Here is a 25589-nt window from a genome sequence, read left to right as displayed (position 1 = left end):
TCTGTGCAGATCTAAGAATTTTACAATTTGTGCTTAAAATACTTACTCCATTACAAGAGGCTGATCAATAAATGTCTTGTTTAATTTTGTCACTCTGCTTTGATCTAAAGAAAAGAGAAAATACAATATTTATATTCCATTATATCTATATCGGTCCAGTTGCTGACACAACTCTCTGTAAACTTTAGAGCCCTTGGTTCAAATTCTAAATCTGGGTATTGCATGTGGAGATTCTGCATGTTTTACTGATTCCTTCAAGGGTGTTATTCCCACATTCTAAAGACATACTGTACATCTCAGGGCAGTTGGCAACTCTAAATTTATTTAAGTGTTTTCAAGTGTGTGTGAGATATTGTCTTTTGATGGAACAGTGCAATAAATAAACAATTAATAAAAAAATACTTGATAAAAACAGCATTATTTAGTGAACGTTAAAATCAATAGGAAAAAAGAATCCAAAAACAAGTTAAAAAAAAATCAATGTTAAAACACAGTCAGTCTGGATTCTGTCTCATAAATGCCTCTTTCAGGCGCCTCTGTGCCTCATATTAAAAACAATGCCTCCTCAGCTTATCATTTTCTGTCTCTTTAACATGAGGAGATGTCCTCTGACAGGTGCAGTCAACCTTATAATTCCAGCTTGTGTCCCCGCCAACATCCTCTGGTCGTCAAAGAGTAAACCTGTTAGCCCTACGCCTTTCTCCCAAGGCCATGTCTCTGCCTTCAGTGGTAGCCAACCGAGAGTCATTGGTCGCCTCTACTACTAAGACATTCAGCAAGAGTAACCCTACTCCGAGCATCACTGCTCTGCCTGGGGTATCGTCTCTCTCCATGATCCACATACTACTCTTCTACTTTCTTTTTCTCGCTTTACCTCCAGATCATTTCTTTTTTCTTTTCTCTCAATTCAGACTCCTTTTAGACTCTGCAATAGAACTACTGGGTTCATGCTTTACAGAGCAGACAGAGACACACATCTTTGCAACAAGTCAAAAGGTGATGGTAGCTGTTTCTGTATTAATAAAAATCTGTGCAAACTGTTGAAGCACTGCTCTAGCAATCTGGAATTATTCGCTATTAACTGCAAGTCATCCTATTCACTTACAGAATCTTCTTCAATAATTCTCATTGGAGTTTACATCCCACCTGAGCTGAACGTGAATGAAGTGCAGCACTGGTTGGCAGATTATATCACAAGTTTGTAGAACAGTTACACAAAGTCCTCGAGTATAGTGATGAGCAACTGTAATCATGCAGACATAACCATCAAGCACCCCAAATACAAACAACTAGCACAGCCATACCCTACCAAGGACTTTGGATCACTACTACTGTGCTATAGTGGATGCATATCAGGCATTACCTCAAGCACCACTGGTAAATTCTGACCATATAATGCCACAGTTGCGATGCACTTATTAACAAAGGCTAAAATCAGCTAAACTACAATGAAAATCTATATACCTAACACTGCTGAATCAGCTGAACCATTACAAAACTGTTTGGATTGGACTGACTGGGATGTTTTTAAAAATGTGCTGACTGACACCGTTACGTCTAACATTAGCTTCTGTGAAGAGGTTTGCATTCCCAGTAATACTTTATTATATGCATTGTATGACACTTAAGAATACTTGCTTAGTAATGAACAGTTAACATCAATATTTGGAAGATGTGGAACAAAATATCATTGTTCTTTTTAAAAAAAAAATGTTCACAGCACTGCACTCATTCAAAATTCACCATAATTTAACTAATTTGTATCACCACATCAGAGTCCCCACATATTAAGGGGGAGCTCATTGTTTTAATACAATGCAATGACATCTACCTCATAAAACATCTATATCATCTTGCAAATAATATTATTATAAAATAATCAAATATTGCTTCATATATAATAAATGTTATTTAATAAACAATTCATGTAGACACCCTTCAACTAAACTGTTAGCCAAATTTGTTCACCTATTGTACATTTAAAATAATCTTGAATTAGTCGAAATTAAAGATACAGAGAGAAGACTCATGGCTTTCTATAATTCTTCAAGTTACATGGTGGTATAGAACTCATTTTGATGTTTTTTTCTTTGGAGAACCATAAGGTTTTCATAACAGCAACCAAAGAAATTTAATTTATAGAAAAAGACCAAAAATGGGAAAACTGTCAACAAATAACAAATCTCTTGGCAAAGGTTTGTGTACTTAAGCAACAGCTCCAGAAACTCGAAGGACTTAAATGACATTTAAATGACACTTAAATGACATAAAGTAGCACAATAATTACAGAAGTATACACAACAAACACAAACAGTGATAAAATGCAGATTAAAGCAGATCAAACTTGGGCTCCACTTGTCAAATGAGCATAATTAATTTATTTTGTTATCAAGTACTTAAGTTCAAATAACATTAATGAGCAATAGAAATAATGAGACCAATAGGTTTATCATAAAATAAACAGAAGAAAACTGTAATGACAGTAACAACAGTAAAAATACAATTCTTAACTCAATCCTCAAAATATACCCTATTAAAAAGGTAAAAAGAAAGCGGCCTGAGCAAAACCTAGAAGGGAAATGTAGCCCAATTGCCAGACCTCACTAAGTCAGGATTTAAGGAAACAGAAAGAGGAGAGTGGCCTCTGGCCATTTGGCTCAGCAGAAGTTCTACTAGAGCAAGCCATTTTGTAGTATTTGAAATGGATGACCAATTGATCACCGCCACTGAAGCTTCTAAGATTGTAAAATAAGATGCAAAGGACATAGTAACATCAGATTTCCAGCATGGAGCTAAAAATGTCTCTAGTTATTGTGCCGTGACAGAACAGCCCCCGCTGGATAGAGAGATGGACGAGAGGTCCAGTAAGAGAAAATTTTGAGGAAAGGAAGGGATATTAATGTGAAAAACAGTCAAGAGGAAATTTAGCAATAGACAACCAGAAAGCCAAGACTAGGGGTAACTCCTAACACATATGGATAAAATTAACCTGGAATGCTTGCTTGGCAGAAAGGATCAAAGGGGAATAAAGTAAACACATTATTGATCATCAAAAATGTAAAATCAACAAAGACATATACTCTAATGCAAAAGCCTGAAAAAAAATTAACATTCTTCTAAAACAAAGGATGCAAAATGAGACAGAAATAGGATGTCTGGACTGTTGGAGATTCCATTCAATAAAGACAGCCATATTGCTTCAGATTGAACTGAAGCAGATTCTTATGAACAAGGATCAGGAGAAAAAAGGAAGTCAAATGTCACGCACAGTTTGTTAAACGAAAATCAAAACCAATCTGTTTTCATGCTTAAAGGTAGTTCCAAATATCTAAGTCAAAAGAATTAAAGCACATGGTTTTAAACAAGAAGCTGATAAACAAAAATGAACTTTTAAAAATCAAACTTTCTATGCGCAAACCCAGATAATCAGGACGTTATTGAGCTGCTCTGTGTGCCCTGGCATTGTCAGCCTACATACATTCCATTTTGACTGTTCAGGGCTGCCATAAAGGTAGGTTCAGGTGCTGATAGGGGTGATCCTGTTCTAATTCTGATTATGTTTCTTTTCATCTTTCAGTTATTTGCAGTTTTAACTTTATTATTGTATATTCATGTCAGTAAATCCTGCATATTGTCTGTTAAACTTAAATAAAAAAGCTTGTCAAAATTAAAAAAGAACTGCAATGAAGCAAAGCCAAACACAGTACTACTATACTACAGTACTACACTATCTCAGAACCAAACACTTCTGTCTATTTTATATTTAGAAATCTATAAGTAATCGGTCTTTGCCTATAATGAAGACGTGGCAATGGGGCCTTCTCTTACTGTAACTAACCTTATTCCTTGGAACTCATTTCTTTGCTTTCCTAAAAACCTAAATACCAACAGACTCAACTAAAATTTGTCCAACAATAACACACTACCCCATAGTAGCAGTATGTTTTCTGCCTGACCTTTGACCAGGATTGTCATCCTTGATCCTTGCATATTATGGGTACCGCTCTTAAACACATTTTGTGAATACCTTCTGGTGATAAATTTCTTATCTAATATTTCCAGTTTTCTGGGTTTCTTGCTTTCTGTTAATGTTCCTACCTTTTGTCGACTTTTATACCACTGTGTACAGTGGCAGTTTGCTTCACCTGTAACCAACTGAGGCTGTTTGTCTTACTAACAATCATTATAAAAGCAGCCCTGCCTCTCCCTGGAATTGTATGGATTCCCCATCTTTATTCAATCTTTCTGGAAATTCTTTTTTATTTACCCCTTAATATCTGGCCACTATGTTGAAAAATGGTGTGATATGATGTAATATGTTTAGAGTCAGGTATATTCTGGTCATTGCTGCAACCCTATTTATTTCTTTAGGTGACTGGTTGTTCTTTGGTGGGGCTGGCCTTTGAATCAAGATAATATACTAACAGTCAGAATGTGTTCATGATAGAAGAGCTTTTCAAAGGAATTTGTTAGACTATGTTGAACAAGCAACTATAATACAAGGCAAAAGTAAAGCACACAACATTATTTACTGGTTTCCAAAGCTTTTCAGTTCCAGAGACAAATTAAACCAGAAGACAGTGGCATCAGGCACAACCTAAAAACTGGTTGGTTGACTGTACACAAAAAAACAAATAAAACAGGAATGTTCCACAAGTCATAAGGTCATCTGTGAAATCCTTTAAAGCAGTGTTTCTCATCCTTTCTGGTGTCACAAGTCAAGTGTGGGGGTGATCGAGGGGGATCATCAGAGTGAGCGGGATGGGGACCTAGTGCAATTGTAGAAGCAGTGACCCACCACAACCTCATTATAAACGATAGCAACTGGTTACCCATTTTCTTGGGGCCCAGTGGTTGAGAAACACTGCTTTAAAGATTTCTTCTTATACCACTATTCTTTTTAATTTATACTTATGACATGGAATCTAACATAGTTAGTAGGTTTGTGAAATTTACAGATTACACCAAAACTGTAAAGACAGCAGATACCAAGGAGTCAACAAAGACAATACAAAGAAACCTGGGTAATCTTCAAAATTGGACAAACACAGCAGGATACACAGAAAAGTGTGTGTTACAAATAGCAAAAAAAAAATTGTTTGAAATAAAATACAATAAATACAACATGGGCTATGCTTCCATGTAATAAGCTGCACATTAAAATAATTTAGGGGATTTATTGTCTCGAGAACGTAGAGAAGAAAACACAAAGGTAAGTAAAATACTAGCTTGTTTTGTAAACACTGCTGGATACAAACCTAGCAAGGTTGCTCTCTGATTCTATAATGCATTAACAAGATGGCATACAGTTCTGATCACCATGCTACAGGGGAAAAAGGCTCTAGAAAAGCAGCTCTAGAAATTGTGCAGTAAAGAGCAACAAGGTGCATAAATGAACTGAAGTGCATGTCTTACTCTGACAGGCTATGGGAATTAAACTTCTTTAGTCTTTAGCAAAGAATCCTACACAGGAACCTATTCGAAGTCTTTACAGTTCTCAAACGTGCTGATAAACTTGATCCTGTAGAATTCTGCTAGCTAAAAAGTGAATCACATTCTTTGGGGCACATTTAGAAATTAAAGAGAAATTTATTAAAGACAGAAGCATTTACTGAGTCATATTGTTAAAAAGGATAACTTGACCCACTTTAAAAAGTATCAGGACGACAGATTGGGTCAGCTTAGCTATCAGCTGGCCAATGAAGTGTGATGTAATGAATGGTATCCTCTGGTCTGTCAAACTTCTTTAAAATAAACCAAATTATTCATCTCTCTTATATGGTGAGGGGTTGTGGATCTGGGTCCTGATAGACTGCAGTAGCTGCAGTTATTTCCAAACACTCTCTAAATTTAAAACCAGTTCCTGCTGTATATTTCTAATATGGGGGGTTAATCTTAGTCTAATGGACTGCAGTGGCTTCATAATGTTGTTTACAGACCCTTTCTAAATTAAAGAAAAGGTTTTTACTGGTAATAGAAAATAATTTTTCTATGTAGAATGTTCTTACCACTGATTTTTTTACATGGAAAAATCAAACAAATACTTATGGAATGTGGGGCAGTAGAACTCCTTAAACTTTTTCCTTTTTTATGTAAATATTTAATTAAAAAGGTTAATTAATATTGAACATACAGTTGAACAGTAACAGGTTAATTGATAGGCTGTTGCATAACTTGTTATTTAATCCATCCATCATACAACCCACTATATCCTAACTATGGGGTGACGGGGGTCTGCTGGAGCCAATCCCAGCCAACACAGGGTACAAGGCAGGAAACAAACCCCAGGCAGGGCGCCAGCCCACCACAGGGTGCACACACACACACCAAGCCACACTAGGGACAAGTCAGAATTGCCAGTGCACCTAACCTGCATGTCTTTGGACTGTGGGAGGAAACCGGAGTACCTGGAGAAAACTCACGCAGACACGGGGAGAACATGCAAACTCCATGCAGGGAGGACCTGGGAAGTGAAACCGGGTCCCCTGACTGTGAGGCAGCAGCGCTACCCACTGCGCCACCATGCCGCCCTTTCTTATTTAATGCCCCCACTTAATTTACTAATGGATGAGGAAAATAGGGATAAGAAAGAATTTTCAAACTTTACCAAGTAAATGAATCAAAGTGAACCAAAACATACGGTACCAGGAGCGGACACTTGTGTTAGATTATAAATACATTATATGTCCAAATAAGTGCATATTACATATCTTTGATTGAAGTCACATAATAAAAACTATTGCAGCCACTTACCTAAAGTTTGATTTTCTCCCCAGAAAATTAAAACAGATGTCTCCTGGTTATCCTTATCTTTTGGGTGCGTAGTAAGAAGGACATCCATCTGGGAATCTCCATCATAGTCCCCTGGAACAACACTACTTATGACGTCCCTGAATATTAAACATAACAGATCAGTTGTTGTATAATTGTCTTACATGCTTACAGAAGTCACACTAGGTAATGAATACTTACATCAGCAATATCTTCACATTTGGCTGAAAGTGGGGATATTTAAATGCCGCAAAGTATATGGTTAGTTCTGATTCTGAAAGGAGAATAAATAATGTATAAAGGAGCAGGAAATATTTCAAACAAAATAACAGTAAAAAAAAAATCTTGTCAGTTCGGTTTTATGATTAACAACCTGAAGTAGACAAGCATACCACAGGCTTGACAGCAGTTTGTGAATATGTTTTAGAATCACCCGTGAAGGGAGTATTCACATATTTGGGTAAGGCACCATGCACACGTAAAATATTATGAGTACATGTAAACTGATTTTTTCCCATCCATTAATTTTTCTTCACCAAACCCCAATTGGACAATGAATAAGCCAAAGCAAACATGCAAAATTAGAGATAGTACACTGTTGGGGTTATCTTCAGAAATTAATGTTTTTCCCATGAAAATTTCATACCGGAAAGAGAAAAACAGTCTTTTGCAAAGCAGTTGATTTTGAGTTAATTTCCTTTTTCCTTTAGAATGTGTTTTTGCAATACAGCTCTAGCAACATTTAAATATGTTTTAAGGATTAGCATATTTGTGCAAATCACTGTAACTATAAAATAAACTTCAGTGTGTTGTGAGGTTTACTGAAAAAAACAATTGGCTGTGCTCTTCCGTCTTTTGTAGGCCTGTACGCATTATGCATTATAAACCACGACCAAAGGATCACATCTTATCTACATCATGGCTTGTTCCAAAACTGCCCAATGGTAAATGCTTTGGGTCAATTAAAGCTAAAACTAATAGGCACCTAAACACTTTCTTTCCCAGAGCAATAGCCCTTGAAAGCCAGTAATCCAGATGTAGCACGTGTTGAGCCATCTATATAGGTGAAACAGAGCTACAGTTAGCAGACCGTATCAGGGAGCAAAATCGAGCCGTTAAGATCAAAGACCTTGTAAAGTAGGACACCGTGGGTTGCAAAATGACTGACTGTCTGACATCACATTCCTTGGTCATAGCCACAATGATCTTTCTGTTTTTGTTCCTTCACATTGCTTCCAACACAATTTTCAAAGAAAAAGAGAAGAATCACACTTCAGTCTCACCCTAGGATACCAAATTTCTCCAGGTCTCAATGACCGACTATACCTTTTTAATCTTCCCTTCATCATCTCTAATGGCATCTTTTTCAAATCTACTGTACGTCAGCTGCTTTCTTCTTTTCCAATTGCACATCTGATTAAGGCTATACAGCTGAAACGTCATGTATTTAACTTTCCTTGTCTTTCACCGAAGAAAATTGTTTTTTTTTTCCTTTTCAGTCTAAAATAGTCCCACACTAACTCCAAGTCTTCATAATTTCTATAGTGAATACCAATGTCCAACCAGCATAGCACAGCACAGCACCTTTTTCTGTAATGTGAATTACTCCATAATGCACCACCCTTACAGTATGTCATCACTTTCTATTTGCTTTTCCTATCAAGGGACAATGTGACATCATATCAACCCTAATACACCAGGCCATCCTAACCTTAGAAAAAGTTTTCATCTCCTCTAACACCTGGAAAATTTCTTGATATTCTAGCCCCTTTAGAGTGTCCTGGGTCATCTACAGCCCTATGGAAGATACCCAGTGGGGGATCCTAATCTTTTTTTCCAGTTTACCTCAAGTAGTAGTTCTACTCTGACGTGACATTACAGTCTCTTCTTTTATGGACTGTGTAACCTGATACAAGATTTTCTTATGGAAACCCATCTGAATATGTCAAGGGCACAGTGGAAACTGACAAACCAGCCAGGAACCAAAACTGGGTGCTATCACTGGGATACAATGGTAACTCTTTTTCTCACCATTCGGGCAATGAAGCAACATTCTTAAACCTGCTTAACTCGGTTTTGATTACGTGATTAAGCAACTGAGGACTTGTTAACAGCAATTAGCCAACGCTTCCAAATAAGAGTTGTGATAAAATTCCAAATTTCGTAAGCATCTTAACTATGTAACATTTAAAGGGAAGAAAACATTTTCACAATACAGCTCTCACTATATAAATCATAATTATTCTATAATTCGGTTACAGAGCAGAACTTTTCTTTTATTACATGACAGCCACGCCTGTCTTGGTAAAGCTAACATCCTATCAAAATAGCAGTGATAATCAACATATAATGACATGACAGTCAACGAAGGAAGAGAGATCAGTTACAAACAAAAGCACCGATTATAAATGAGAATATTCTGGTTATATATATGCAAAACAATTACTCAATACTAACGTGATCTGATAATGAAGAGGTCGGTTTGCTTATCCGAATTAAAATCTCCAAAAGCTGCGATGGTGCCATAATTCTCATTTCCGAATAAATCTGCAGTAACGTCTTGCAGTCCCGAAGAAAAATGTATGCAAAAAAAATGCAATAAGGAAATTGTACAAATTAAAAGCATTTTCATCATCTTCAATGAATTTCACAACAAACCACTGGAACAGTTTACGGCAAAATCGGTGATTTTTTTTATTTACAGATAACAGTCACATAACTATTATACTTCACATTATTTTTCCGATAAAAATAGGCTCTGTAATATTTCCAGCAGGTTTGATCTCTACATCTATACCTAGCACGGCGTTTCGGAAAGTAGTAAAGGAAAACAGTACTTCCTGGTTGTCACACTTTACGGCAGTGTCGCAACGATTCGGACTTAGGTGGTAAATATGGCTCGTTTGGCAGATGTCAGCTGGAAGGTTTTGGAGTTCAGGGCCAGATCAAAACGTTCAGGTTTGATTTCTTCCTTTGCATGTATGACTTGTTAACGTGTCTGTTTGCTTTGGTGTGTTTATAACCCAACCTCGAACACTAAGGAACACATAAATGTAGGCAATGCTAAGCGAAGACTGCTCAAGTCTCCCAGGCTGAGCGTGGACACCACTAAGTCTGCTGTAACTATTTTAAGCTCCTCACTTGTTGGCTCCTGTCACTCCGTGCCCTTTTAAACTGTTCCTCTTTAGTATATAACTACGTAGATACCCTTTCTGTTCATTTTGAACGAATAACACCTTAATCTAAGTTTTGTAACATTTTATCTAGTTTTATTTTTTTTTCTTTTGTTATCTTGCTGTTTAAATGACACTTCTTTGCTTAATTTTAACGCTAATGTTGTGATTGATCCGTTAGGATATGGTGGTTGCTTATTCTCACTTTATGTCAACGCAGACCTATAACTACTGACAAGTTCTGTTGACTCTTCGACCCTCAAGGGGATGTTGTGAAACACATGTAGTAACTATAGACTATTGAAATCACTGTCATATCCTTATTGGGATTACTGCAGTTGTTTACAAAGGAATGCAGAAGAAAAATTGTGAACTTTCCTTTGGTAAAACATTTAAAGAACGTTTTATTCATAGGCTAAAACATAAACTGTTTAATGAATATTATAATAAATGCTAATCGTTTATCCAATGTAAGAAGTGTGCATAGAATATAGATTTTCATTATGCCCTTTCGAATTGGTCTTCTCTGTAAACTTACTACAAAATAAAGGTTCAAAACCTGCCAAATGCCATAGTCGTTGTTTAGGCCTGACCAGCTTCTCAAATTGCATAGATCCTTGTTATCAATGACATTTCAGCATATTTTCTGAGTCTTATAAAGCATACAGTTGTTTATAAACTTTGAGTTAAGGCAGTACTCAAACCATGAAACACATTCTACATTTTAGGGGAAAAAACAAAAATTGGTCATTATTGGCACCACTTGCAAGAAACAGTCTATTGAAACAGCGAAAGGTTATAACAGCATTTGCCTGCAAAATGACAAATAAAGAAATTTACAGTAGTTTCTTCTTGCATTGCTTTTGTTAATGTTTTATTAATTCTAATTCTCCTAACTGTGCATGCTGTGAAATTTTTTGATAATTGCGCATAACCAATACTAACCAATTCTGCCAATTACTGTAGTTTAGAGTAAAGGGATTTATGCTATTCCGAATTTAATGAAAATGGCAAACTGTGGAGATGAAAGGCCCTACTCAGCACGTAATCTGTCAAACTTTGGTAAGTTTTTTTAATTTTCCCAAAATTAAATGCAATAAGTAATTAAAAATGACAATATTTAAATTTTAATAGCATAGTCAATTTTGCATGTGTTTGGATTTTGATGTTTATCATTTAATGCTATGGGATGAACATGAATGTTATTTGTATTTTTCTGTTATGTTTGTTTATTTTTTTTAAAAATCAGCCAAGACAACAGTTTAATAATCCAGAAATCAATACTTAATTTTCTTCAATGACAGACTTGAATGTTACTGATCTTTAAGGTGAAAAAATTGTTTTATTGTACAATAAAACATTTGCAAGTTATTTGCATGCTACACATACATCTGTTGATTCTTTTTGTAATTGGGTATCAGGAGAACCTACATACTTTTAGTAAGAAATCATGTTACTGGACAGTGACAGCGTGTTCCATTTTGAATATCAGATGCAGGTTGGAATTTCCATTGAAGTTTTTTCATTTAACTACCTTTTGCCAACAAGACCGGTTTTCAAATAGATAAATTAAGTTTCAAATCTTTTTGTTTTGATCTGAGTTTTGTGATATCCAAAATGTTATTAATGGGAACATTTTAATATGTTTAAATAATAATCCTTAAATGTAAATATCAATACGGAAGGAAGTTGGAGACAGAGTATAGCTGCAACCAACATACAGTATGTAAACTCCAGCAGGGTTTAAAGTTGCTTGAACATCACAAAGGAAAACCTAATGCAGTTTCTTTCCTGGATAAACTTAATGCCCATTGTGTTCTCTATGATAATAATAATCTGTCTTTCATGTCATTGTTTGCAGAATCACATGATTTATCCATCTGTGTTTCAATAGATTAAGTTGCAGGCAGAACATAACATCAGTCACAATGTACAGTACATCCGGAAAGTATTCACAGCACATCACTTTTTCCACATTTTGTTATGTTACAGCCTTATTCCAAAATGGATTAAATTCATTTTATTCCTCAGAATTCTACACACAACACCCCATAATCACAACGTGAAAAAAGTTTTCTTGAGATTTTTGCAAATTTATTAAAAATAAAAAAATTGAGAAAGCACATGTGCATAAGTATTCACAGCCTTTGCCATGAAGCTCAAAATTGAGCTCAGGTGTATCCTGTTTCCCCTGATCATCCTTGAGATGTTTCTGCAGCTTATTTGGAGTTCACCTGTGGTAAATTCAGTTGATTGGACATGATTTAGAAAGGCACACACCTGTCTACAGTATATAAGGTCCCACAGTTGACAGTTCATGTCAGAGCACAAACCAAGCATGAAGTCAAAGGAATTGTCTCTAGACTTCCGAGACAGGATTGTCTCAAGGCAGAAATCTGGGGAAGGTTACAGAAAAATTTCTGCTGCTTTGAAGGTCCCAATGAGCACAGCGGCCTCCATCATCCGTAAGTGGAAGAAGTTCGAAACCATCAGGACTCTTCCTAGAGCTGGCCAGCCATCTAAACTGAGCGATCAGGGGAGAAGGGCCTTAGTCAGGGAGGTGACCAAGAACCCAATGGTCACTCTGTCAGAGCTCCAGAGGTCCTCTGTGGAGAGAGGAGAACCTTCCAGAAGGACCAACATCTCTGCAGCCATCCACCAATCAGGCCTGTATGGTAGAGTGGCCAGACAGAAGCCGCTCCTTAGTAAAAGGCACATGGGAGCCCGCCTGGAGTTTGCCAGAAGGACTCTAGGACCATGAGAAAGAAAATTCTCTGGTCTGATGAGACAAAGATTGAATTCTTTGGTGTGAATGCCAGGCGTCACATTTGGAGGAAATAGCGCACTGCTCATCACCAGGCCAATACCATCTCTACAGTGAAGCATGGTGGTGGCAGCATTATGCTGTGGGGATGTTTTTCAGTGGCAGGAACTGGGAGACTAGTCAGGATAAAGGGAAAGATGCCTGCAGAAATGTGCAGAGACATCCTGGATGAAAACCTGCTCCAGAGCGCCCTTGACCTCAGACTGGGGCGATGGTTCATCTTTTAGCGGAACAACAACCCTAAGCACACAGCCAAGATATTAAAGAAGTGGCTTCAGGACAACTCTGTGAATGTCCTTGAGTGGCCCAGCCAGAGCCCAGACTTGAATCCGATTGAACATCTCTGGAGAGATCTTAAAATGGCTGTGCACTGATGCTTCCCATCCAACCTGATGGAGCGAGCTTGAGAGGTGCTGCAAAGAGGAATGGGCAAAACTGGCCAAGGATAGGTGTGCCAAGCTTGTGGCATCATATTCAAAAAGACTTGAGGCTGTAATTGCTGCCAAAGGTGCATCGAGAAAGTATTGAGCAAAGGCTGTGAATACTTATGTACATGTGATTTCTCAGTTCTTTTTATTTTTAATTAATTTGCAAAAACCTCAAGTAAACTTTTTTCACGTTTTCATTATGGGGTGTTGTGTGTAGAATTCTGAGGAAAAAAATGAATTTAAACCATTTTGGAATAAGGCTGTAACATAACAAAATGTGGAAAAAGTGATGCACTGTGAATACTTTCCGGATGCACTGTATGTAAACTCTGGCAGGGTTTAAAGATGATTAGAAATGACCAAACAAAGCCCAGTCCAGTTTCTTTCCTGGAAGAATGTAATGCCTACATCACCCTCTATGATAACAATTAAGTGTCTTCCATGTCCTTGCCTGCAATATCGCATGATTCATCCTTCTGTGTTTCTGGAATGACTTACTGATGATTTTTTTTAAAGAAGTCATTATCCATAACGCAGTTGGTCCAGTTGAAATTTCAGAGCATGTTTTAAAGCTGTAGTGATCGGTCAAACTGATTTTTTTTTTTTACATTTTAACACGGTATGCCACTAAGGAAATCTGTGGTTCCCCATCTGCTTCAAAAAGATGACAGTTTTACCTGTGCCTAAGAATACTAATGGTTTTCCACAATAACACCAGACCCTTGGCACTCAAACTTATTGTGTTGAAATGCTTTCAAAGGCTGTTGCTGAGACACATTAACCAGAATACTCCAGAGAATTTAAATGGATGGTAGATAGTTAGTTAGTTAGTTAGAAGTTTATTTGTCCCCAGAAAGAAATTTGGCTTTTTTACAGAAGCTCTTTGAATAAATAAATACATAATTAGATTGATAAGTAAATAAATACATAAATCTATACATACACTTTGGTCTGAACACACACTGGACTGAATATGAAGCAAGAAAATTTAAAAGAAAGAAAAGTTCTGACTTGGCTGTCACAGTTACAGTGATGCATTTTGCAGACGTATTGCTGTTCGTGTAAAGGAGCGCCCGTAGCGTTTCTTAACGCATTTCTGCTGAATAATTAGTTTTCTGATTACCTCCATCAGTGTCTAAGGAAAACCCATATGACTTCATATTCAGTGGCTGTACAAAATTCCAATATGGCATCTGCTTAGCACACTGCAAATGTCTACAGTTTGTGGTAAATGCTACTCTGAATATTGCTGACTGCAGCTCAAAAACCTGTATGACACATTTCTTTCTTTTGAAAGACCAACTTGCTTTGAAACATATTATTGTACTTGGTGCTAACTAAGTAGTAACTAATGGATAGCCAATGCCCCAATTCCCACCAAAGTCTGTCTCCAGAATTTCCAATATGCTGCACGATCTGGCACTTTCTTGTTTTGCCAAGTAAACACACACTTCCCAGCCTTGCCATGGTTTCCCTTCTCAATTTTTCAGTGTGTTGAATTTTATGATGTGGATTTTCTAGCACCTTAAAGAGCAGAAGAAAGCAGTACTGAGTACTAGGTCTTTTGCATGTACTCTTAACTTCCAGTAACAAAAGTACTAAACTGTTGTTACTGTGCCATTTTTTTTTTGTTTCTAAAATGGCACCTTTTGATCAACTTCCTGTTTAAAATATATTCCTTCTTCAATTTTGCTGTTCTCAGTATTGTTGTTTTTTGTTATGATGTGGTTCTTTATATACAGAAGCTTAATGAGTTATTACAGTATGTGTTCTCTGTAGCCATTAATAGAAATATAGAATTTACACTTGCCCTCCAAGATGCAGCCTGTGAAGGATAAACATTTCTTGCATGAGTAGGCATTGCTCAACTTTGGCTACACTGAACAAACTACATTTTTTGTGTGGTATACTCCTGCCTTGAGACAGAATAAGAACAGAGTAGTGGTACAGTTTTTATTGGTTGCTGTACAGGTGAAGTAATTTATTTGCTTGTACACCCAAAATTTTCAAAGGCTTAGATTTAACACCTTTGTCAAAGTTATGTAATCTACAGTATTTGCATGTATGTATGTTGAAAGCTGTAGTTTTAATTACTTGTGTCATATGTCTGACTTACCAATAATATCTTCATAGTTTCTGTTTTACCTTGCCTGCTAGAATCACATCATGTATTTACTGCTATTGTAGATATTAGTTAGGTGTCCCGAGATTCATTATATTGTTAACACAAAAACAATAAAGGCATATAATTCATAAATACATCACCGGCCATGTTTACTTTGATAAACAATTTAAAACTAAAACATTACACTTATAACTATATGAAAGATAAATGTTTAGATCTGAGAAAATCATTAGTGCGAGATACTGAACTGAATTGAATAAAATTGGGCACAGAACAAATGCTGTACGTAGGCACACTCTGAAAGGACTTGTATTTAACAAGAAGAATCTTAAAGACTGTTTTTGTTCTAAGATAAGAGGTGATTAGTAGACTGACAAGACACATCTTGAGATTGGTTAATGATGGCTAATAAACAGTGAAAATGTTTGAAATTCTTAGTGCCGCAAAATAGAACAGGTGCAAAGATCAAGACTAAAACCTAGGCACGCTTGTCAATGATAGTTGGCTACTTAAATACATACACAAGAATCAACTTGTGAAAAACCAAAACAAATGCAACTAACTAAAATGGCCCATTACATGGGTTTGGGATACTTGACCTGGTACAGTAATTGTAAAATGCAGGTCACACGTCCAATATGAATAGAAACATATCATTTATTATTCAATACAGGTGTACTGCAAATGTAGTGTGAATATCCCACGTGTTAAACTATAAGGCTTTTCCCGTGTCAAGTACTATTTTTTAAAAGAAATTCTTTTGATAATCTGTGAAAGTTCATGTTTTGCCCGGTAGCAGGCCCATTCCTTTTTAAGAAACACTAGAAAGAGACATATTAGAAAGTCAACAGTAAGTTTTAAAACATTATTTTTTTTAAATAAGGTCAAAGGGGATGGGGTGAGGAGTGTTTTTCATGATTATTGTTTCTGCTAATTATATTATTATATTCCATTGTTTTATTTCTTATTGTTATAAAAATTTGATAACCAAAAAAAAAAAGGTGAAACTTTTGAAATAGGTAATTGATAGATTGTCTCTTATTCTTCTTACCTTTAGTGTTTGCCAAATGCCAAATTAGTTTCTTCATTAATCAGCTAGGTTGAGTAGTAGATAATGTCTTGTGTACTTATTTTTGATAGGATTACATATTTGCCAAATATATTTACAGTTTTATAAATGCGCAATGCTTTAATTAATAAGAGCTCACTAAAGACTACAAATGGTGGATCAGCACGTTTCCATGTCTGTACAGAATGTATTGTACAGTTTGATTTGTTCCTAGGCTCTGAAAGGCACCCCACAAATCATATTTAATTTTCAATAGTCTTGTATAATACTAGTTATATTTTAGGTATCGGGGATAAGAGGTTTTTTTTTTCTCTGTCTAACAGGTGGAAATTATGTAAATTTTTTCTTATGAATCTTTTTAATGTCTAAATTATTGACCCACTGTTGATCCCATTAAAATGCAAATCACGCTGAGTGGATTATAAATGTGGCCCAACAAATGGAAATATTCTAAAATTAGATCAGCTTTAAATGTAGTCAAATTCACAATTGAAATGGGTTGTACTTTAAAAGTCTCCTGCCAGCCTCCCGTTATACTAATATTTTTACCAGGGGCAGTAACAAGCCATATCAATTATTTCTTTAATAAAGGAGAGTAAAAATGCTTTTTTGATAGGGCTTACAAGATGATTATGTGTCTAACCAAGTTTTATTTTTAGATTTGTGTTGCGGTGAACCACTGCAATGCCTTAATTTTAGAAGGAATTCAGTGCAATAATTGAAAAATTACTTATACATGTGATTTTTTAGAAACAAAAATTGCTTTGTTGCTCTCTTAATAGTTTACAATTGCTAACCAATAAGTTATTCAATATAGTCACTGAGGCATGCATAATTATTTCAAGTTAGCAGTTAAAATATCATGGTTTTATGTTAAAAGGTAAGGAGACTGAATATTCTGAGAAGGCTTAAAGAAAAAAAATATCTAACAGTTACAATTAGTAAGAAATTAATTATAACTTAACTGTGTTCTGAAAAATGTAATTGAAAGACTAATGTCAATGTGTGCTTAGAAAAGGCTGCATTCTAGCATTTAGCTCAGTCAATGCAGAGTATCCTGATTGATGAAAAGAAGGCTGAGCGCCTGTAGTAAATTGTCGCCATAAGAAGTGACAGAGAACTTTATTTAATAGTGTTATGTGTGGTGCACTTTTAAAAGTCACATTAAAAGATGTTAATTACTGTACATTATAGGGGGTGGGAATTGCCTGGCCTCTCACAATATGATATGGATATTGATACAAAGGGTGGCACAGTGACTGATTAGTAGTGTTGCTGCGTAGGAACAGGGTTGGCCAGAGTTCAAGTCCTGGTGCTCCCTGTGTGGAGTTTACATGTACTTCAAATTTCATGGGCTTCCTCTGGGTGTTCCGATCTCCCCACAGAGTCCAAAGACATGCAAGTTAGATGGACTGGCACTGCAAAATTTTTCCCAGATGTGTTTGTGTGCATATGTTTGTTCTCCGTGTGATGGGTGGCCCTGGCCATTAATTGTTTCTGCCTTATGTCTGATGTTTGCTGGGATTTACTCCATATTCCAAGCATTCATTTTCTGATTGTATGGTGGCATGATGGTACTGTGTTTGCTGTTGCGACTTCACACATTCAACCTCTTGGGTCTTAATTTTGTGTCTGGTCGCTGTATCCAGCCTCAAACTGTTATGGACGAATGTCATATGTCAGAAACTTTTCTTACAGTGAAAAGTGTTTGGCTCAAGGAACAAAGCTATGCATAAGCAGCACAAACAAACCAGTGAGTACTTTGCTTCATAGTAATAGAAATGCTTATCTCTTACGCATTTTTAAATTTGCATTGATGTATCAAAAAATGAAATATCTGTCAATGCATTTTTGGGCTTACAAAATAAATAAATGATGGGCTTTGTTGGTTAATTCTGTGTTAATTTGATGTTGGAGTATTCGGCATTGCAAGTTGTCACAATGCATTACTTTGGGTGCATTCACATGATTGTGCAGTAGGATTATTTGGGGAAACACAGAGTCGCTGTTTATTACTTGGTCTGTAAAGATAAACAAATAAAGATGAAGTATATGTTTCTTTAGGAAAAGAGAAAACTAAATGTAGTAAATATGTATGAATTCTCTCCAAATGCATCTCAACTGCAAAAGTTAAACATTTTTATTTTATTCAAATGACTAAGGTGAAGGTGTCATAGCTCATAATTTACGTAGTTTTTGTTTTCTCCTAATTGTCTCACTTTTATCTCAGAGTTCGTTTTTTATTTATGTGGAATTTCTGACACAGGAACTTGTATTTGTCATCTGTCTAATGGCACATGAATGCACCATAGATACTGTATAGATGAGTCGCCCTTACTCAGGACAGCAGGGTAATGCTATTGCTTCACAAATCTAATGTCCTGAGTTTGAATCTTGTGCCTGTTCATTGTCCATCTGGAGTTTTCACATTCTTCTCAAGAGAGCATGGGAATTCCACTCGCATTCCCAAAGAAATTCTGGTTATGTAAATTGGCAGTTTCAAATTAATGTGAGTTGAAATATGGATGTGTGTCAGTGAGTGTAAGTTGATAGCTCATTTGTCCAAATCCTGAGAAAAATCTGCCATAACCCAGGGTCAACACCACAATAACCTTAGGCATTGTTTTTTTTATTCAGAGGATAAAAGAATGCATGATTACAATAAAAGCCATGGTGTATGTGATTTATAATAAGTTCAATATGTCTGACAGTTTATACACAACAGACTAGAAGAAGAAGTAGAACTTCATCTTACACAGTGCAATGCTGCAGATTATTACTGTTACTGAAAAAGACCAAGCCTAGCAGATGTTGCATGAATCAGGCATATGCAAGTTTGCACCAGAAAACCCAACACACAGAACATCTTTCAGTTCAACAGAACATCATAAAATCAAACAGAATTAAAAAATAAGACATAACAATTCAGGAAGGACTCATTAATATTTTCAATTACTACTACATGCAGCTAAAAAGCCAACTAAAATAATGTCAGCAATGCCGTGTCAGCCTAATATTTAGCTAGCAAAACACTTTATTATAGGTAAAGTATATTATTGCTTGGTGAAACACACATACTATATATAAAGGCAGCTGTTAAACCACTTAACCCATCAGTAGGAGAGATGAACTGTCCTAATCTGGTAACTGAATTGCAGTAGCAATTGTGATTAACACAAAACATCTAATTGAACAATCAGCTAAAATGGCTAATGGTTGGGAAACTGATTGAACAAAAAATCTTCAGCCACAGGGGCTCCCTGGGAGTAATGTTGGAAAGCACTTGAATCGATGATGTGATGCCTCCAATACACATGCTGAGGTCTGCAGGTTAGGAAGTCTAAAATCTAGTTGCACCGTATGCCATTAAGTTCAAAGATGAGTATGGTCATCAGCTTTGATGTTACAACAGTGTTAAATACTGAGCTACAGTCTATAAATACAACGCTGGCATAGCAGTTGTTATTATCTATACAACTGTAGTTGTTCAGACAGTCCAATTTTTTTTCTTAGGCATGGGTATAATTGTTACCCTTTCAAGCAGGAGGGGACCACAGATCCTCTCAATCAAATATTAATGATGCCACTGAAAACATTTTCTAATTGCTTGCTTCAGGATTCTAAAATTCCATTTTGACCATTGTAGATATTAACAATTTTGATATAGTGATTCTAATGTCACTGGTGATCAATGAGTTCTTATTAGGAATTATGCTGATTGATTTCATATACACACAGTTATCTGACTGTCATTAAGACATTTGCATACTCATCCATATCTTATGAGAAATGTCAAATATGGAGCTTAAAGACTAAACTTTTGACTTGACTCCTGGGACTATTTACATATAAATGAATCACTTTCTACATGTGCATTGTTTTTAAGTTGCTTTTACTTTTGCTATTACATACCACCAGTGGTATTTAACATATACTCTATACTTGAATACACATATACATAACTCAACAATCAAAAATTTGCTGAAAAAGTAAAATATAATGCATTCCAGCACAGATAATTCAAGACAGACTATCTAATTCAAACACAACATTCCATGAGCATCTTTAATATGAATATTTAGAAAAGAAGAAGTAAAATTTCACCTTTATTAATTGGCTGTGGTGAGTAATGGCTGTATGTAAGGACAGATTTACACTGTTAACATCAGAAGTACAGTTTCCACTTTTTTGACATACAATTGTCAATTGCATTTAGGTCCTGAAATTTCAAAGTTGGAATCAAAATTGGAGGTGACCTACAGACTGTGTGTGCAAGATCTTGTTGTGTGTTTGTAATCAAAAGCCACAGTGAACTCTGCAGTGTTTACAGTGTCAGTTTTTCCATTCAGCATGAATGTGTTTTTGAATAGCCTAGTACTCATTTAGTATTTAATTATACATTTTAAAATAAGTGCAAAAATGCAGAAAAATGCAAAGGTACTAGATGTGTGCTATTCCTTAGCTATGCAAATTCAGGAAGTTCCTACTCCTGTCTTGAGTTTTGCTGAATAACACCATTATTTTCATATAGTCTGTAGTAAATAAAGTTGCATGTGTTTTCTGAAAATTAAGAAATTCATATCTCAGTGTTTTTAACATATAATTTACGTTACAAATATTATGAGCTTGATAAAACCCGTAAAGCGATAAAACATTATCTTATGATTTTAATATTACTATGTATCATTAATTATTATCCTGAAGTAGAGCATACATTTTTATGAATCAATCATTGCTTTAAAAAACATATATGCATTGTGGCTTGCTGCATTTGAATATGAAATTGTCCAAAGATGTCTGCTAGAATATACAGATTGTGAACAGCAGTTTGTGTGTTTATAAAAATATATATACTAGGGGTGTGTGATATTGGTAAAAAATTATATTGCAATATTTTCTTGGACTTGGACAACAACGAAGATTAGACAGTATTTAGCATTTTTTAAAAATGTGTTTGTAAAAGTCATATTGCTCTAGCTTCGTATTGATAATAGGATCTTAATTGTAGCTTACTAATGAGATTAATGGAAGGAACAGTTGAGGAAAATAGGCCTTATTTATTTACTTAAAGCTGAAGTAAAATAACACAAAACATTAAAAATCATCAGTCAAAGTATTACTGAGATCAAACAGTGCAAGTGGGAATATACCTATTCAAAGTGACCTACAAAATTTACATACAAAATTGCACTAAGACCAACAAAACTATTATAATGAGTGCATTTTAAACGAACATTTAACATTAATGTAAACAACATATGAATCAACTGGATACTGGAATAAAATATTAATCATAATTGAAATACAGGGCATGAACATTACAGTCTGGATAAACATAAATTGCTCTGCTGTAAGGTGAACTGTGCAGCATCTACAATACAGTACTATAGTGTAAAAATCCAAAGTCCTGTCAAATACTGCACAGGGCAGTTACATGTCCTCTGGTGCTTAAAGCCCTCTCAGAAGGTTTCCCTAATTTTGGGAAATGTACTTTTTGTGTTTTCCACTACTCAAGTGGATTTACATCACTGGCAACCTCAAGTATCATCAAGTAGCTTTTGATCTTTTTTTCTGTTTTTAAACAGAACATTAATGTGGTCTTTTGTAGACATTTGCTTAAATCAGTAATGCACAAACAACTAACACACTTAAAAGCTTTGTATAAATGCAAACCGTGTATATTCCATTTTTGTGTAAATAAACTGTGATGCCTTTGTAACTCCAAGAATGACTAGCATGTCATTGTACTGTTCTGAAAGGTGTGCTTTTTTTTGTTCTGAGCCCTGACGTACTAAATGCACGTTCTGAAGCACACCTGGAAGTATATGAACAAATGGAGGAGTAGCACCACCGTTTATGCTGCTGAGAACTGAAAAGTTACAGCGCCTTAAATTATAAAGTAAATGGGATGTGTCACAAAAAACAGACACAAGAGTCATAAAAAGGTTTGGGGCAGCCACCCGTAAAATTATTCCTGGCTGCAAAAGGATAAATTGTTCACATTGATGTGCTTAGTACAAAACAGAACTGATGAGTTAGGGTAAGTATGCAAGGGAAGTGAGGTCATTCAAGGTGGAAGCGAAAGGGCCCTCTTCTATAGGCTTGGAACCGGACGTGATGTCATCAAAAGGGCCGGAACCAGAATGCTCTTCGTTCATAGGTTCCACACCAGAAGTGACGTCACCAGAAGCCCCAGGGCCAGAAGTGATGTCATCAAGGCCAGGCGGGATTTCCCTTGCACGGTCTGCAGGAAAGTGGGAAAAAGAGGTCGGCACACTACGCCACCCCCTGGTCTGGTGTGGAATTACTCTCATTTAGACCCTTTAGCTGCCTCCCATGCGCACGTGTGTGACAGATAAAATATAATTTTAAAGATGCAAGTCATAAAATAAAGGAAAGTAATGTGCTGCAGCAGCACACTTCATTGCAAGGGTTTAAAAATCAAGGGAACGACAGAGGCTTAGTGCTTAAGATTGTAGACTGAATAAACTCTCCTGGAATTAAAATAATTGCAGACCCAGTCTTAATAGGTTAAATGTTTAAATGACTACAAAAAACGCTTTAGCCTTTAGAAAAAAACATAAACATTGCTTCCCTACTTCAAATGAAACAGTTTACAGGTTTATACTTATTAATGATTCTATAATTTTAAAAATAACATACCTTTTTACATTCTTTGTATTGACTTAGGTATTAGTCCTTTAAGTGTTTGACTACCGTATATACTCGAGTCTTGAAACCCAAAAAATCAATCATAAAATCAGACCCCGATACGCCTGTTCAAAAATGTGACACTTTATTTATTTATTTATTTAATTTTTTTTTTACATCTTCTTGCCTCCTCCAGTTTTGCATAAATTTCTCAGATGCATCAAATTTTGTTGCAGCAGCGCAGTTACCAATTTATTGCGCTACTTCAGTGACGTTTAATTTAAAACCAGCTTCATATTTTCCTCTGATCGAAAACTTTGTTGTAAGTAAGGGATGCTTTCACAATAAAGCTGTATGAGGGTGTGAGATACAAAAAACACAAATCAGTGCAAACCTCGCTTTGGAATAGTTCGGAATTACAGTGTGGTCACATAGGCACAATAGTGAGAGAGAAAGGTTAGGAACACATGCTGATATAGCACATTGCTGCACCCACATAGATAAAAAGACAGTGTTCTGCATGGTTACTCTGTCAGGTTGGTGTTAGCATATCATAATTCCTTGTACCAATAGAGTTTTCCGCATTCGACTTATACGACCAACATTATAAAATACCAGAAATTATACTGTAAAATCAAGTCCCAACTTATCTGTGGGAGAACTTATCCGCGAGTTTATGTGGTAAATTGGTTGTGTTAACCACTTTAGTTGCTATTCTGCTGTAGCAAATCTCACATACAGTCTTGCACGTGTCTTGTTATTTTCCGCCCCCATTTGCCACTAAACCTAAGAATTTTTCAGATGCCATACTGGCTACCCCCTTTATCAATTAAGCTTTGCTGGTGAAGACTCCAAGGCCACTGAAGTTGCTGTCTTATTAATGCGGGTGAGCGGATGGAAACAGGGCTGCAACTCGGGCTAAGCTGATTGGTAAAAGATGACAAACTAATACGACTAGGAAACTTTGATTTATAAAAAAAAAATGTAAATATTTATGAGACCTGTCAAAAAAAAAAAGGGAAGAAACAACTGTTGTTCACAAAAGTTAACAGCACATAGAAACAAACTTGAAAAAAGAAGAGTTAAATAATATAGGAAATAAATGCCTATAATTTCATATTGATCTTCTATATGGATAAACTGTATTTCTCACATATTTATTATTAATGTTTGATTCAAATAATACTCGATATGTTCAAGAAGACATTCTTCCTTGTAACGACAAAAATACCTGGAACCTGTTGATCAGTTTGAGTCTTGTTCCTAGTGATTGTGAAAAACACCATTATTAAACCTGGTGCACTGATATGAGAAAGTGCGTCATTTTTCAGTTTCTAGTCAAGTGGATGGCAGTGAGGAGAACATCTTGTAGATCAGTGATTCCCAAACTCAGTCCCGGGGACCCCCTGTGGCTGCAGGTGTTTGTTCCAACCATCTTCTGTTTTTAACTAGACTCCTGGGCTAACTAATTGAACTGTTATTTCCCTAGTTCTGTGTTTTGGGAACAATATAGAAAGTAGAAAACTGAGTTTGGTTAAAAAGATAAAATATTAAAATGTACCAAGCAGTTACTGTATATGGGAATCATTTTTTTTTCTTTTTAACAATATTTTCATCTTGATTTTCATTCTACTTTTCTAGGTGTTCTAATTGTTTAATTAATCCATTATTTACTAATTAGTGAGTCTGACGCTAAAGTAGTTGCAGTCCTTGATTATTTAGTGTTGCTTGCCTGGGTCTCTGCTCTTCTCGTTTTTAATTGTCATTAATAAGATTCCATGAAGGGGGGACAACTGCACAGAGAATGGGCAAAATATAATGAAATCAACAGAAGAGATTTAAGCATTTAAATCTATAGCAAAAGCAGAACTATGCTGCTGTGCTTTTCTGAATATAGAATAAGAGAAAAAATAAACACCCGCTAATTAAATGAGATCAGTGCTATCAGGTGTTATCACTGATTATGAATCTGGTTGGAACAAAAAATCTGCAGCCACAGTGGGCCCCCAGGACTGAGTTTAAGAACCCCTTCAAGCTGGTACAATAAACACTAACTATAGATTTTATAGTCATAACATTAAAGCCACCTGCCTTATATTGTGTAGATTTCCCTCTTGCTGCCAAAAGAGCTCTGACGTGTTGAGGCATGGACTCTACAAGACCTCCTAAAGGTGTCCTGTGGTATCTGGTACCAAGACATTAGCAGCAGATCCTATTAATCCTAAAATGGAGGGGCCTCTAAGAATTGGATTTGTTATTCCAGCACTTGCCAGAGGTGCTCAGTTGGATTGAGATGTGGGCAATTTGGAGGCCAAGTCAACACCTTGAACTCTTTGTTCAGGAATGGTTTAAGGAACATGATATCTTTTGCAGTGTGGCACGGCACGTTATCCTGCTGAAACAGGCCACTACCATCAGGGAATACCTTTGCCATGAAGGGGTGTATATCATTTGCAACAATCATTTGATTGGTGGTACATGTCAAAGTAACTTCCACATGAATTTCAGGACCCAAGGTTTCTGAACAGAATTAGGTAGGGCATCACGC

The 25589-nt window shown here is 36.0% G+C and overlaps 2 protein-coding genes across 4 annotated transcripts in view; one reads left to right on the top strand and one right to left on the bottom strand.

Moving 5' to 3' along the window:
* Positions 1-9568, bottom strand: part of itfg1 (integrin alpha FG-GAP repeat containing 1) — a 435759-nt gene extending 426191 nt beyond the window's left edge. The window contains exons 1-4 of the mRNA XM_039763123.1: positions 9229-9568; positions 6973-7045; positions 6754-6890; positions 47-104 (exon numbers count right to left, since the gene is read on the bottom strand). Coding sequence (XP_039619057.1) covers positions 47-104; positions 6754-6890; positions 6973-7045; positions 9229-9406 — 446 coding nt within the window. The 5' untranslated portion in view covers positions 9407-9568. The remainder of the gene's footprint in view (positions 1-46; positions 105-6753; positions 6891-6972; positions 7046-9228) is intronic.
* Positions 9569-9622: 54 nt separating this feature from the next.
* phkb (phosphorylase kinase, beta) overlaps positions 9623-25589 on the top strand; it is a 167795-nt gene continuing 151828 nt past the window's right edge. For 2 of the 3 annotated variants that reach the window (XM_039763121.1, XM_039763120.1), the window contains exon 1: positions 9623-9729. In XM_039763121.1, coding sequence (XP_039619055.1) covers positions 9666-9729 — 64 coding nt within the window. In that variant the 5' untranslated portion in view covers positions 9623-9665. Of the gene's footprint in view, positions 9730-10910; positions 11007-25589 lie in introns of all 3 variants that reach the window. The other variant, XM_039763122.1, reaches the window with a different exon arrangement.

Source organism: Polypterus senegalus, chromosome 9 (assembly GCF_016835505.1).
Source record: "Polypterus senegalus isolate Bchr_013 chromosome 9, ASM1683550v1, whole genome shotgun sequence".
NCBI lineage: Eukaryota > Metazoa > Chordata > Cladistia > Polypteriformes > Polypteridae > Polypterus > Polypterus senegalus.
The sequence above is the reverse complement of the archived record's forward strand: the minus strand, read 5'-3'. Positions and strand labels throughout refer to the sequence as shown.